This window comes from Anomaloglossus baeobatrachus, chromosome 6 (assembly GCF_048569485.1).
Source record: "Anomaloglossus baeobatrachus isolate aAnoBae1 chromosome 6, aAnoBae1.hap1, whole genome shotgun sequence".
Taxonomy (NCBI): domain Eukaryota; kingdom Metazoa; phylum Chordata; class Amphibia; order Anura; family Aromobatidae; genus Anomaloglossus; species Anomaloglossus baeobatrachus.
This window is the reverse complement of record NC_134358.1, coordinates 7,196,492-7,209,579: the sequence shown is the minus strand read 5'-3', so window position 1 is coordinate 7,209,579 and position 13,088 is coordinate 7,196,492. Positions and strand designations below refer to the sequence as shown.

Sequence of the window (13,088 nt, the reverse complement as noted above, 5' to 3'; positions counted from 1 at the left end):
CATCACTGATCTGTGCATACCTGCAGCTCACCACTAGAGGGGGCATCACTGATCTGTGCATACCTGCAGCTCTCCACTAGAGGGGGCATCACTGATCTGTGCACACCTGCAGCTCTCCACTAGAGGGGGTATCACTGATCTGTGCATACCTGCAGCTCTCCACTAGAGGGGGCATCACTGATCTGTGCACACCTGCAGCTCACCACTAGAGGGGGCATCACTGATCTGTGCATACCTGCAGCTCACCACTAGAGGGGGCATCACTGATCTGTGCATACCTGCAGCTCACCACTAGAGGGGGCATCACTGATCTGTGCACACCTGCAGCTCTCCACTAGAGGGGGCATCACTGATCTGTGCACACCTGCAGCTCTCCACTAGAGGGGGCATCACTGATCTGTGCACACCTGCAGCTCACCACTAGAGGGGGCAGCACTGATCTGTGCACACCTGCAGCTCTCCACTAGAGGGGGCATCACTGATCTGTGCACACCTGCAGCTCACCACTAGAGGGGGCAGCACTGATCTGTGCACACCTGCAGCTCTCCACTAGAGGGGGCATCACTGACCTGTGCACACCTGCAGGTAACCACTAGAGGGGGCATCACTGATCTGTGCACACCTGAAACGCTCTCCACTAGAGGGGGCATCACTGATCTGTGCACACCTGCAGCTCACCACTAGAGGGGGCATCACTGATCTGTGCACACCTGCAGGTAACCATCAGGGGGCAGCGACGCTGATCTGTGTGCAATACGGGGAAGAGTATGTGAACTCCAATGGAGCTGACTGCTTATTTTATAAACTCCTCATGGAGAGCCCTCCTCAGGGAGCGTCCAGTAAACAGCATGCCTGACGTACGCATTACAGCCTGCGGTCACAGTGCCCTGCACTCCCATCATGCCTTGCAGGGCCGTATGCTGCGCTTTGGTCCGAGGTGGAGGAATGTCGGGTCCTTATTGCCACAGCGGATGAATCCTTTGCTCCATGGTTTCTGTACAGAATGAGATGGGAGCGGATGACGGTGACAGTCACGCAATATTCCTGTATTCGAGTGTCCTGCGGGGGGCGCCACCATCTGCTATAGAACAGCCTCCATGAAGCCGGTGTCCAGCTGCTGGATCAGGACACGGATGAAGGACATCTCTTTCCTGGTATTCTCGAAGATGATCCGCGGATCGTCCGACTGGCAGCGCAGACAGTTTGGTGCCATGACCATGGCCAGATTACTGACGTCCATTTTGGTGACAGCCACGTTGGCGGGTTGCACAAATACCTGGAGGACAGAACAGACGGGGAATTACTGAGAATCCATCCAGTACTATGGCGGGATAGGCATGGGCTATAGACATTTGTGCAATACTCTGAATGACGCAGCATTACTGGGTGAGGACACGTCCCCATGATCCTGAGCTCGGGAGATGGCGCCTACTAAATATGGAGGATCAGAGGAGCGAGCAGTGGAGGATCAGAGGGGCGAGCGGTGGAGGATCAGAGGAGCGAGCGGTGGAGGATCAGAGGAGCGAGCGGTGGAGGATCAGAGGAGCGAGCAGTGGAGAATCAGAGGAGCGAGCGGTGGAGGCTCAGAGGGGCGAGCGGTGGAGGATCAGAGGAGCGAGCGGTGGAGGATCAGAGGGGCGAGCGGTGGCGAATCAGAGGAGCGAGCGGTGGCGAATCAGAGGAGCGAGCGGTGGCGAATCAGAGGAGCGAGCGGTGGCGAATCAGAGGAGCGAGCGGTGGCGAATCAGAGGAGCGAGCGGTGGAGGATCAGAGGAGCGAGCGGTGGAGGATCAGAGGAGCGAGCGGTGGAGGATCAGAGGAGTGATGGTCATGGGCTATAGACATTTGTGCAATACTCTGAATGACGCAGCATTACTGGGTGAGGACACGTCCCCATGATCCTGAGCTCGGGAGATGGCGCCTGCTACATATCTACCACCAAATGCAAACATGGACTAAAGCTAAAGAAGAGGCGGAGAAGCAGAGGAGCGAGCGGTGGAGGATCAGAGGGGCGAGCGGTGGAGGATCAGAGGAGCGAGCGGTGGAGGATCAGAGGAGCGAGCGGTGGAGGATCAGAGGAGCGAGCGGTGGAGGATCAGAGGGGCGAGCGGTGGAGGATCAGAGGGGCGAGCGGTGGAGGATCAGAGGAGCGAGCGGTGGAGGATCAGAGGAGCGAGCGGTGGAGGATCAGAGGAGCGAGCGGTGGTGGATCAGAGGAGCGAGCGGTGGTGGATCAGAGGGGCGAGCGGTGGAGGATCAGAGGGGCGAGCGGTGGTGGATCAGAGGGGCGAGCGGTGGAGGATCAGAGGAGCGAGCGGTGAAGGATCAGAGGAGCGAGCGGTGGAGGATCAGAGGAGCGAGCGGTGGAGAATCAGAGGAGCGAGCGGTGGAGGATCAGAGGAGCGAGCGGTGGTGGATCAGAGGGGCGAGCGGTGGAGGATCAGAGGGGCGAGCGGTGGTGGATCAGAGGGGCGAGCGGTGGAGGATCAGAGGGGCGAGCGGTGGAGGATCAGAGGAGCGAGCGGTGGAGGATCAGAGGAGCGAGCGGTGGAGAATCAGAGGAGCGAGCGGTGGAGGATCAGAGGAGCGAGCGGTGGAGGATCAGAGGAGCGAGCGGTGGAGGATCAGAGGAGCGAGCGGTGGTGGATCAGAGGAGCGAGCGGTGGAGGATCAGAGGAGCGAGCGGTGGAGAATCAGAGGAGCGAGCGGTGGAGGATCAGAGGAGCGAGCGGTGGAGGATCAGAGGAGCGAGCGGTGGAGGATCAGAGGAGCGAGCGGTGGAGGATCAGAGGGGCGAGCGGTGGAGAATCAGAGGAGCGAGCGGTGGAGGATCAGAGGAGCGAGCGGTGGAGGATCAGAGGAGCGAGCGGTGGAGGATCAGAGGGGCGAGCGGTGGAGGATCAGAGGGGCGAGCGGTGGCAGATCAGAGGAGCGAGCGGTGGCGGATCAGAGGAGCGAGCGGTGGAGGATCAGAGGAGCGAGCGGTGGAGGATCAGAGGAGCGAGCGGTGGAGGATCAGAGGAGCGAGCGGTGGAGGATCAGAGGAGCGAGCGGTGGAGGATCAGAGGGGCGAGCGGTGGAGAATCAGAGGAGCGAGCGGTGGAGGATCAGAGGAGCGAGCGGTGGAGGATCAGAGGAGCGAGCGGTGGAGGATCAGAGGGGCGAGCGGTGGAGGATCAGAGGGGCGAGCGGTGGCAGATCAGAGGAGCGAGCGGTGGCGGATCAGAGGAGCGAGCGGTGGAGGATCAGAGGAGCGAGCGGTGGAGGATCAGAGGAGCGAGCGGTGGAGGATCAGAGGAGCGAGCGGTGGAGGATCAGAGGAGCGAGCGGTGGCGAATCAGAGGGGCGAGCGGTGGAGGATCAGAGGAGCGAGCGGTGGAGGATCAGAGGAGCGAGCGGTGGAGGATCAGAGGAGCGAGCGGTGGAGGATCAGAGGAGCGAGCGGTGGAGGATCAGAGGAGCGAGCGGTGGAGGATCAGAGGAGCGAGCGGTGGAGGATCAGAGGGGCGAGCGGTGGAGGATCAGAGGGGCGAGCGGTGGAGGATCAGAGGGGCGAGCGGTGGGGGATCAGAGGAGCGAGCGGTGGAGGATCAGAGGAGCGAGCGGTGGAGGATCAGAGGAGCGAGCGGTGGAGGATCAGAGGAGCGAGCGGTGGAGGATCAGAGGAGCGAGCGGTGGAGGATCAGAGGAGCGAGCGGTGGAGGATCAGAGGGGCGAGCGGTGGCGGATCAGAGGGGCGAGCGGTGGCGGATCAGAGGAGCGAGCGGTGGCGGATCAGAGGGGCGAGCGGTGGAGGATCAGAGGAGCGAGCGGTGGAGGATTAGAGGAGCGAGCGGTGGCGAATCAGAGGAGCGAGCGGTAGAGGATCAGAGGAGCGAGCGGTGGCGGATCAGAGGAGCGAGCGGTGGCGGATCAGAGGAGCGAGTGGTGGCGGATCAGAGGAGCGAGTGGTGGTGGATCAGAGGAGCGAGCGGTGGTGGATCAGAGGAGCGAGTGGTGGTGGATCAGAGGAGCGAGCGGTGGCGAATCATAGGGGTGAGCGGTGGTGGATCAGAGGGGCGAGCGGTGGTGGATCAGAGGAGCGAGCAGTGGCGGATCATAGGGGTGAGCGGTGGTGGATCAGAGGGGCGAGCGGTGGCTGACCAGTGGGGCGAGCGGTGGCGGATCTCAGGGGTCAGTGACGTCACCTGTAGGAAGCGGATGAGGTAGCACAGCACCATCTTGTTCAGCTTCGGCAGTGAGTGCACCACAGCGATGGCCGCCTCCGGGTTCTCGTAGTGAGTGATGCACTCTTCGTAGAATTCGTGAGGGATCAGAGGCTCCTCCAGCTCCCGGTACCACAGCTTTAATAAGGACGCTGCCGGAGACAAGAGAAGGCGGGTTACACTGTGAAGGCCTCGGCTGTGGATGGTTTGTGCAGTGTAATGATCGGTCCTGTGAAGGCCTCGGCTGTGGATGGTTTGTGCAGTGTAATGATCTGTCCTGTGAAGGCCTCGGCTGTGGATGGTTTGTACAGTGTAATGATCTGTCCTGTGAAGGCCTCGGCTGTGGATGGTTTGTGCAGTGTAATGATCTGTCCTGTGAAGGCCTCGGCTGTGGATGGTTTGTGCAGTGCAATGATCTGTCCTGTGAAGGCCTCGGCTGTGGATGGTTTGTGCAGTGTAATGATCTGTCCTGTGAAGGCCTCGGCTGTGGATGGTTTGTGCAGTGTAATGATCGGTCCTGTGAAGGCCTCGGCTGTGGATGGTTTGTGCAGTGTAATGATCTGTCCTGTGAAGGCCTCGGCTGTGGATGGTTTGTGCAGTGTAATGGTCTGTCCTGTGAAGGCCTCGGCTGTGGATGGTTTGTGCAGTGTAATGGTCTGTCCTGTGAAGGCCTCGGCTGTGGATGGTTTGTGCAGTGTAATGATCTGTCCTGTGAAGGCCTCGGCTGTGGATGGTTTGTGCAGTGTAATGATCGGTCCTGTGAAGGCCTCGGCTGTGGATGGTTTGTGCAGTGTAATGGTCTGTCCTGTGAAGGCCTCGGCTGTGGATGGTTTGTGCAGTGTAATGATCTGTCCTGTGAAGGCCTCGGCTGTGGATGGTTTGTGCAGTGTAATGATCTGTCCTATGAAGGCCTCGGCTGTGGATGGTTTGTGCAGTGTAATGATCTGTCCTGTGAAGGCCTCGGCTGTGGATGGTTTGTGCAGTGTAATGGTCTGTCCTGTGAAGGCCTCGGCTGTGGATGGTTTGTGCAGTGTAATGATCTGTCCTGTGAAGGCCTCGGCTGTGGATGGTTTGTGCAGTGTAATGGTCTGTCCTGTGAAGGCCTCGGCTGTGGATGGTTTGTGCAGTGTAATGATCTGTCCTGTGAAGGCCTCGGCTGTGGATGGTTTGTGCAGTGTAATGGTCTGTCCTGTGAAGGCCTCGGCTGTGGATGGTTTGTGCAGTGTAATGATCTGTCCTGTGAAGGCCTCGGCTGTGGATGGTTTGTGCAGTGTAATGGTCTGTCCTGTGAAGGCCTCGGCTGTGGATGGTTTGTGCAGTGTAATGGTCTGTCCTGTGAAGGCCTCGGCTGTGGATGGTTTGTGCAGTGTAATGATCTGTCCTGTGAAGGCCTCGGCTGTGGATGGTTTGTGCAGTGTAATGATCTGTCCTGTGAAGGCCTCGGCTGTGGATGGTTTGTGCAGTGTAATGATCTGTCCTGTGAAGGCCTCGGCTGTGGATGGTTTGTGCAGTGTAATGGTCTGTCCTGTGAAGGCCTCGACTGTGGATGGTTTGTGCAGTGTAATGATCTGTCCTGTGAAGGCCTCGGCTGTGGATGGTTTGTGCAGTGTAATGATCTGTCCTGTGAAGGCCTCGGCTGTGGATGGTTTGTGCAGTGTAATGATCTGTCCTGTGAAGGCCTCGGCTGTGGATGGTTTGTGCAGTGTAATGATCTGTCCTGTGAAGGCCTCGGCTGTGGATGGTTTGTGCAGTGTAATGATCGGTCCTGTGAAGGCCTCGGCTGTGGATGGTTTGTGCAGTGTAATGATCGGTCCTGTGAAGGCCTCGGCTGTGGATGGTTTGTGCAGTGTAATGGTCTGTCCTGTTAAGGCCTCGGCTGTGGATGGTTTGTGCAGTGTAATGATCTGTCCTATGAAGGCCTCGGCTGTGGATGGTTTGTGCAGTGTAATGGTCTGTCCTGTGAAGGCCTCGGCTGTGGATGGTTTGTGCAGTGTAATGATCTGTCCTGTGAAGGCCTCGGCTGTGGATGGTTTGTGCAGTGTAATGATCTGTCCTGTGAAGGCCTCGGCTGTGGATGGTTTGTGCAGTGTAATGATCGGTCCTGTGAAGGCAGAGTAGGTCTGTAGTTTCATGAATAAGTAACGGACATTGTTCTATCCACAGACGCTCGTCTATGCTCAGACACACCGGAATGCTCTACTACGGAAGGTTGCTGTATAGGAAAGACCGTCCAATGAAGGGAAGGAGCTAGACACAAGCTAATTGGTTGGTTATCAGACAATGCAGAAAAACAGTATAACAATTTAATACAAGGGTTAGAAGACCTCTACTGCGCTTCCCCCATATACAGACACGTCTCTGTGTGGTCATTTTCCTGATTCATATATATCTGCGAGTTCTGATCTTGAATCCTCCTCCGAGACCCCGAGAGACCCAGAGGTCTCCCCCCAACAACACCATTATACACCGCTGTACATTATAAGGTTATTATATCCCTGGTCTATTATACTGATCACCAAGAGGAAGGACCGTGTTCAGGACAACCCAGGTCCAATCCTCCCTGGCACCCAGGTCCGCTCCTCCCCGGCACACAGGTCCGCTCCTCCCTGGCACACAGGTCTGCTCCTCCCTGGCACCCAGGTCCAATCCTCCCTGGCACCCAGGTCCAGTCCTCCCCGGAACCCAGGTCCGCTCCTCCCCGACACTCAGGTCCGCTCCTCCCCGGCACCCAGGTCCGCTCCTCCCCGGCACCCAGGTCCGCTCCTCCCCGGCACCCAGGTCCGCTCCTCCCCGGCACACAGGTCCGCTCCTCCCCGGCACACAGGTCCGCTCCTCCCCGGCACACAGGTCCGCTCCTCCCCGGCACACAGGTCCGCTCCTCCCCGGCACACAGGTCCGCTCCTCCCCGGCACACAGGTCCGCTCCTCCCCGGCACACAGGTCCGCTCCTCCCCGGCACACAGGTCCGCTCCTCCCCGGCACACAGGTCCGCTCCTCCCCGGCACACAGGTCCGCTCCTCCCCGGCACACAGGTCCGCTCCTCCCCGGCACACAGGTCCGCTCCTCCCCGGCACACAGGTCCGCTCCTCCCCGGCACACAGGTCCGCTCCTCCCCGGCACACAGGTCCGCTCCTCCCTGGCACACAGGTCCGCTCCTCCCTGGCACACAGGTCCGCTCCTCCCTGGCACTTATGCGGCCACTTGGGCTCTCCAGGCCCCATAAGGTCACATAAGGAACATAGCGCTGAGGATGCTGGACAGATGAAGACTGGATAAATTGTAACAAAACCTCAGCTGTGAGAAGTGTCGCTCTTTGTTCCCGTTCACTGACAACAAGCAGAGGGTTTGTGATATGAAGCGTATATTTACCTGCACGGCCGCCTCCTCCTCTTCATGCCTCGCACCTCGGTACTATACGGAGTGGTGAGGAAGGGGTGAGGCAGGATCTCCGCATGCAGAGCACCCCCTCCTCACCTCCTCTGGTTGCCATGGTAACAAGGCGCTGCACCAGGGACACAGACAGACAGCAGCCATGTGCCGTGTAACTGGGAAGTGTGGCATTGTGTTACCGAGCTCCCGAATCCCCCCCCGAAAGCCCTTAAACGAAACGTCCCGATCCCCCCTCTTCTGGCCCCGGGTGATCGTATCCCCCCCACGGTTTATATAAAGCCCAAATATTGGGGCAGAGATGAGGACGCCAGACACCACCGCAGGGAGGACAGTATACCCTTCCATTGTTATAGGTCTGATGGCAGAGACCCCCTAAGATCAGGACCTCTGAACATGTACTGTTGTAGTGAATAGGAGCAGAGCACCGCACCCGCTGATCGTGTGCATATACCCACAATGGGCAGACGAGACATCACCAGACCTGCTGAACCAATGATGAGGAGTGAGCGGCGCCAGACAATCCCTTTAATTCAGCGGGTGGCTACCTGGAACATGCGGATCTTCCAGCCCGGTGGGAATCTTCCACTGATCAACTTGCAGCTTTAGGGCGTTGACTTCGTCTATATCTCCAGGAACCCTGAAAGGAGAGACAGGAGAGAAGATATGACCACCATCAGTACGAACGCCACACACCAGATCAGAGGGGTCCGACACCCCCCGGGACCACCACCAATCAGCTGCACCAGGTCCGGCGGTGTCGAATGCACACAATACACAGAGGTGGAGCTCCATAGCGCCACACATTGTGTAGTGGCTGTTCTCGGTACTGCAGGTCAGCTCCTATTATAGTGAATGTGATTGGAGTGTCAGTGCTGAGCACGGACACCGCACAGGGCAGAGATACGCGCTGTCCTGTGGATCTATTACATGTTATAGCGGTACCTGAAAATGCCCTCAGTTTGGTCGCCATTCAGAGCCAACACCTCCTCGGAGAGCCGGGTCTGGACCCACGGTAGCTGCCGCTCCGGATACTTCTCCTTCTGCATGTTCATGATTTCCTGTAAAGAGCTGCCGAACATGGAGGGGCTGAACACCGCGTTCCGGGCATGTCTGATCTCCTCCAGGTTAGGCTTCTTCAGTCCCTAGAAGAAAAGAAGAAATGTATTATACAGTCAGGGCCAGAAATATTTGGACAGTGACACAAGTTTTGTTATTTTAGCTGTTTACAAAAACATGTTCAGAAGTACAATTCTATATATAATATGGGCTGAAAGTGCACACTCCCAGCTGCAATATGAGAGTTTTCACATCCAAATCGGAGAAAGGGTTTAGGAATCATAGCTCTGTAATGCATAGCCTCCTCTTTTTCAAGGGACCAAAAGTAATTGGACAAGGGACTCTAAGGGCTGCAATTAACTCTGAAGTTGTCTCCCTCGTTAACCTGTAATCAATGAAGTAGTTAAAAGGTCTGGGGTTGATTACAGGTGTGTGGTTTTGCATTTGGAAGCTGTTGCTGTGACCAGACAACATGCGGTCTAAGGAACTCTCAATTGAGGTGAAGCAGAACATCCTGAGGCTGAAAAAAAGAAGAAATCCATCAGAGAGATAGCAGACATGCTTGGAGTAGCAAAATCAACAGTCGGGTACATTCTGAGAAAAAAGGAATTGACTGGTGAGCTTGGGAACTCAAAAAGGCCTGGGCGTCCACGGATGACAACAGTGGTGGATGATCGCCGCATACTTTCTTTGGTGAAGAACCCGTTCACAACATCAACTGAAGTCCAGAACACTCTCAGTGAAGTAGGTGTATCTGTCTCTAAGTCAACAGTAAAGAGAAGACTCCATGAAAGTAAATACAAAGGGTTCACATCTAGATGCAAACCATTCATCAATTCCAAAAATAGACAGGCCAGAGTTACATTTGCTGAAAAACACCTCATGAAGCCAGCTCAGTTCTGGAAAAGTATTCTATGGACAGATGAGACCAAGATCAACCTGTACCAGAATTATGGGAAGAAAAAAGTGTGGAGAAGAAAGGGAACGGCACATGATCCAAGGCACACCACATCCTCTGTAAAACATGGTGGAGGCAACGTGATGGCATGGGCATGCATGGCTTTCAATGGCACTGGGTCACTTGTGTTTATTGATGACATAACAGCAGACAAGAGTAGCCGGATGAATTCTGAAGTGTACCGGGATATACTTTCAGCCCAGATTCAGCCAAATGCCGCAAAGGTGATCGGACGGCGCTTCATAGTACAGATGGACAATGACCCCAAACATACAGCCAAAGCTACCCAGGAGTTCATGAGTGCAAAAAAGTGGAACCTTCTGCAATGGCCAAGTCAATCACCAGATCTTAACCCAATTGAGCATGCATTTCACTTGCTCAAATCCAGACTTAAGACGGAAAGACCCACAAACAAGCAAGACCTGAAGGCTGCGGCTGTAAAGGCCTGGCAAAGCATTAAGAAGGAGGAAACCCAGCGTTTGGTGATGTCCATGGGTTCCAGACTTAAGGCAGTGATTGCCTCCAAAGGATTCGCAACAAAATATTGAAAATAAAAATATTTTGTTTGGGTTTGGTTTATTTGTCCAATTACTTTTGACCTCCTAAAATGTGGAGTGTTTGTAAAGAAATGTGACAATTCCTACAATTTCTATCAGAGATTTCTGTTCAAACCTTCAAATTAAACGTTACAATCTGCACTTGAATTCTGTTGTAGAGGTTTCATTTCAAATCCAATGTGGTGGCATGCAGAGCCTAACTCCCGAAAATTGTGTCACTGTCCAAATATTTCTGGACCTAACTGTATATCTCGCATAGCTCAGTATACGGGCGCGAGTGTGTGTCCCGAGAAATATATAGTTCAGTATACGGGCGCGAGTGTGCGACCCGAGAAATATATAGCTCAGTATACGGGCGCGAGTGTGAGACCCGAGAAATATATAGCTCTGTATACGGGCGCGAGTGTGTGACCTAAGAAATATATACCTCAGTATACGGGCGCGAGTGTGTGACCTAAGAAATATATAGCTCAGTATACGGGTGCGAGTGTGTGACCCCAGAAATATATAGCTCAGTATACGGGCGCGAGTGTGTGACCTGAGAAATATATAGCTCAGTATACGGGCACGCGTGTGCAACCCGAGAAATATATAGCTCAGTAAACGGGCGCGAGTGTGTGTCCCGAGAAATATATAGCTCAGTATACGGGCGCGAGTGTGTGTCCCGAGAAATATATAGTCCAGTATACGGCTGCGAGTGTGTGACCTGAGAAATATATAGCTCAGTATACGGGCGCGAGTGTGTGTCCCGAGAAATATATAGTCCAGTATACGGGCGCGAGTGTGTGACCCGAGAAATATATAGCTCAGTAAACGGGCGCGAGTGTGTGACCTGAGAAATATATAGCTCAGTAAACGGGCGCGAGTGTGTGACCCGAGAAATATATAGCTCAGTAAACGGGCGCGAGTGTGTGACCCGAGAAATATATAGCTCAGTACACGGGCGCGAGTGTGTGTCCTGAGAAATATATAGCTCAGTAAACGGGCGCGAGTGTGTGACCCGAGAAATATATAGCTCAGTATACGGGCGCGAGTGTGTGACCCGAGAAATATATAGCTCAGTATACGGGTGCGAGTGTGTGACCTGAGAAATATATAGCTCAGTATACGGGCGCGAGTGTGTGACCTGAGAAATATATAGCTCAGTATACGGGTGCGAGTGTGTGACCTGAGAAATATATAGCTCAGTATACGGGCGTGAGTGTGTGACCTAAGAAATATATAGCTCAGTATACGGGTGCGAGTGTGTGACCCCAGAAATATATAGCTCAGTATACGGGCGCGAGTGTGTGACCCGAGAAATATATAGCTCAGTATACGGGCGCGAGTGTGTGACCCGAGAAATATATAGCTCTGTATACGGGCACGAGTGTGTGACCCCAGAAATATATAGCTCAGTATACGGGCACGAGTGTGTGACCTGAGAAATATATAGCTCAGTATACGGGCGCGAGTGTGTGATCCGAGAAATATATAGCTCAGTATACGGGCGCGAGTGTGTGACCCGAGAAATATATAGCTCAGTATACGGGCGCGAGTGTGTGACCCGAGAAATATATAGCTCAGTATACGGGCGCGAGTGTGTGACCTGAGAAATATATAGCTCAGTATACGGGCGTGAGTGTGTGTCCCGAGAAATATATAGCTCAGTATATGGGCGCGAGTGTGTGACCTAAGAAATATATAGCTCAGTATACGGGCGTGAGTGTGTGTCCCGAGAAATATATAGCTCAGTATATGGGCGCGAGTGTGTGACCCGAGAAATATATAGCTCAGTATACGGGCGCGAGTGTGTGACCCGAGAAATATATAGCTCAGTATACGGGCGCGAGTGTGTGACCCGAGAAATATATAGCTCAGTATACGGGCGCGAGTGTGTGACCTGAGAAATATATAGCTCAGTATACGGGCGCGAGTGTGTGACCCGAGAAATATATAGCTCAGTATACGGGCGCGAGTGTGTGACCCCAGAAATATATAGCTCAGTATACGGGCGCGAGTGTGTGACCCGAGAAATATATAGCTCAGTATACGGGCGCGAGTGTGTGACCTGAGAAATATATAGCTCAGTATACGGGCACGAGTGTGTGACCTGAGAAATATATAGCTCAGTATACGGGCGCGAGTGTGTGACCTGAGAAATATATAGCTCAGTATACGGGCGCGAGTGTGTGACCCGAGAAATATATAGCTCAGTATACGGGCGCGAGTGTGTGACCCGAGAAATATATAGCTCAGTATACGGGCGCGAGTGTGTGACCCGAGAAATATATACCTCAGTATACGGGCGCGAGTGTGTGACCTGAGAAATATATAGCTCAGTATACGGGCACGAGTGTGTGACCTGAGAAATATATAGCTCAGTATACGGGCGCGAGTGTGTGACCCGAGAAATATATAGCTCAGTATACGGGCGCGAGTGTGTGACCCGAGAAATATATAGCTCAGTATACGGGCACGAGTGTGTGACCCGAGAAATATATACCTCAGTATACGGGCGCGAGTGTGTGACCCCAGAAATATATAGCTCAGTATACGGGCGTGAGTGTGTGACCTAAGAAATATATAGCTCAGTATACGGGCGTGAGTGTGTGACCTAAGAAATATATAGCTCAGTATACGGGCGTGAGTGTGTGTCCCGAGAAATATATAGCTCAGTATATGGGCGCGAGTTTGTGACCCGAGAAATATATAGCTCAGTATACGGGCACGAGTGTGTAACCCGAGAAATATATACCTCAGTATACGGGCGCGAGTGTGTGACCCCAGAAATATATAGCTCAGTATACGGGCGCGGGTGTGTGACCCCAGAAATATATAGCTCAGTATACGGGCGCGAGTGTGTGACCCCAGAAATATATAGCTCAGTATACGGGCGCGAGTGTGTGACCCCAGAAATATATAGCTCAGTATACAGGCGCGA

At 54.3% G+C, this 13,088-nt stretch overlaps 1 protein-coding gene across 1 annotated transcript in view; it reads right to left on the bottom strand.

The window, feature by feature from the left end:
- Positions 1-341: 341 nt before the first annotated feature.
- ARHGAP39 (Rho GTPase activating protein 39) overlaps positions 342-13,088 on the bottom strand; it is a 168,388-nt gene continuing 155,641 nt past the window's right edge. The window contains exons 6-9 of the mRNA XM_075352687.1: positions 8,537-8,736; positions 8,140-8,231; positions 4,188-4,357; positions 342-1,276 (exon numbers count right to left, since the gene is read on the bottom strand). Of these exons, the coding sequence (XP_075208802.1) occupies positions 1,082-1,276; positions 4,188-4,357; positions 8,140-8,231; positions 8,537-8,736 (657 nt within the window). The 3' untranslated portion in view covers positions 342-1,081. The remainder of the gene's footprint in view (positions 1,277-4,187; positions 4,358-8,139; positions 8,232-8,536; positions 8,737-13,088) is intronic.